The 1,860-nt window shown below is 32.7% G+C and overlaps 1 protein-coding gene across 1 annotated transcript; it reads right to left on the bottom strand.

The window, feature by feature from the left end:
* Positions 1–431: 431 nt before the first annotated feature.
* LOC130369028 (olfactory receptor 6N1-like) lies at positions 432–1,385 on the bottom strand. Its single transcript, XM_056573720.1, has one exon. The coding sequence runs from the start codon at positions 1,383–1,385 to the stop codon at positions 432–434; it is 954 nt and encodes a 317-aa protein (XP_056429695.1).
* Between the last annotated feature and the right edge of the window lie 475 nt (positions 1,386–1,860).

Below are 1,860 nucleotides of genomic sequence, written 5' to 3'. Positions count from 1 at the left end.
CCCTTTATTTGAAGTACTGTTTACAACATGAAAAGGTCCCAGTATATACCTCTGGTGGAAGTTTGTGATTTTTTTTCTTTCACTGCATAAGCATGCAACGTCTTCCATTGGGTCCCATTGTAGAAATATATACTGTGTGGTATGCTAATTTTACTAAATATATTTCTATCGTAATAGCCTAATTTTCCATGCGTACTCTCTCTTTGTCGTATACCAACATATACTGACCTGAAATAGCCTTTATAGATATTCTTAGCATGTATCACTAGCATGACATTAACAGGATCTTACCTGGACAGTTTGTGTTAACCTTTCAATTAGAAATCAAGAGAGCATGCAACTTCCCAAACAGTGCCCAGACATTTGCATTAGGCAATATAATACATCTATATAATATAATATATAATATAATCACACATAGAATATTTTATTTACATGTAAAAACTTGGAATCATTTTTCTAGCCTGAATACTTTTTTGCAATGCATTTTGTACTTCTTTGTTTCTCAGGCAATAAATGAATGGATTTAAAAGAGGAGTTAAAATGGAGTAGAAAACAGAGATCAACTTGTCCTCCTCGAAGGCATAACTGTCCTTTGGTCTGACGTACATGAATATGACAGCACCAAAGTAAATAATCACAACTGTAAGGTGGGAACCACATGTGGAGAATACCTTCTGGCGACCCAGTATGGAGGAGATTTTCATGATTGCAATAATGATATTCACGTACGACACAAGAATGAACAAGAGACAGCTGAAAACAATGACCCACATCAAACCAAAAAAGTACAATTTCAACAGAGAGGTGTCTGAACAGGACAATTTTAGAAGTGGGGACACATCACAAAAATAATGGTTAATAATATTTGCTCCACAAAAGGATAGTCTTGCTAGGATGTTCACAGGGAGTAAAGAGCCAAGAAAGATGCCTAACCAACAACCACATGCCAAACTCCAACAAAACGTTGGCGTCATTATGGTATTATACCTCAGCAGATAACAGATCGCCACATATCGGTCATAGGCCATCATTGCCAGCAAAAAATTCTCAATTCCCCCGAGAAAAAAGAAAAAATAACACTGAGAAAAGCAAGCACCAGTGGATATTTTGTTTCTTTTGACCAAAAGGCCAATAAGTAATGTAGGAACAGTCACAGTGACATAACAAATCTGCATAAAAGCAAAATTACTAAGAAAAAAGTACATAGGACGATGGAGATGCAAGTCAGCTCGAATGATGGCAATGATAAGCAGGTTTCCAGTAACTGTTAACACATATGCAATGAAAAATATAAAAAATAAAAACCTCTGAAATCTTTGACTTAATGGAAATCCCAATAATATAAATTCAGCTACAGTGCTTTCATTCCAATATCCTCTCATTTGTCTCATATACTATACAAATTCTTCACTAACAAAAATGCAAATTAAAGTTATTAACACAGATATTTTGTTCTAAAAAATATTAACATCATTAATTGTTTTATTAAGTTTTAAATCTTAGTTGCTCACTTTTCTCACTATGGAGTTAAGTCTAGCTTTTTGTCTATTCAGATCAGTAGAAGGCTTATGTGGATCCCTAGTCTTGAAGGTAGAGCAATACCCATTTACAGTATTTTTACATATATTTTAACAATAATTACTGAACGATACTGGAGTTTTCTATAAAAGGTTTGCAATGGAATTTCTAATTTAAAAAAAAGTAGTAAAACAAAATAATATGAAAACCTAATCTATTATAGTCACTTGCATAAAGTCTCCTTAATGAAGTTAATTGTTCATCAATTTGTAAAAAAAAAAATTAAAAAAAAAAAAGCTTGTCAAAAAATGGCACATATTTTTATGGCATTTTTATTTT

The sequence above is a fragment of the Hyla sarda genome, chromosome 1, assembly GCF_029499605.1.
Source record: "Hyla sarda isolate aHylSar1 chromosome 1, aHylSar1.hap1, whole genome shotgun sequence".
Taxonomy (NCBI): domain Eukaryota; kingdom Metazoa; phylum Chordata; class Amphibia; order Anura; family Hylidae; genus Hyla; species Hyla sarda.
This window is presented reverse-complemented; position numbering and strand designations above follow the sequence as displayed.

What these genes read in the sequence shown, in the direction of transcription:
- LOC130369028 (XM_056573720.1), bottom strand. Translation starts at nt 1,385, where the DNA reads ATGAGAGGATATTGGAATGAAAGCACTGTAGCTGAATTTATATTATTG.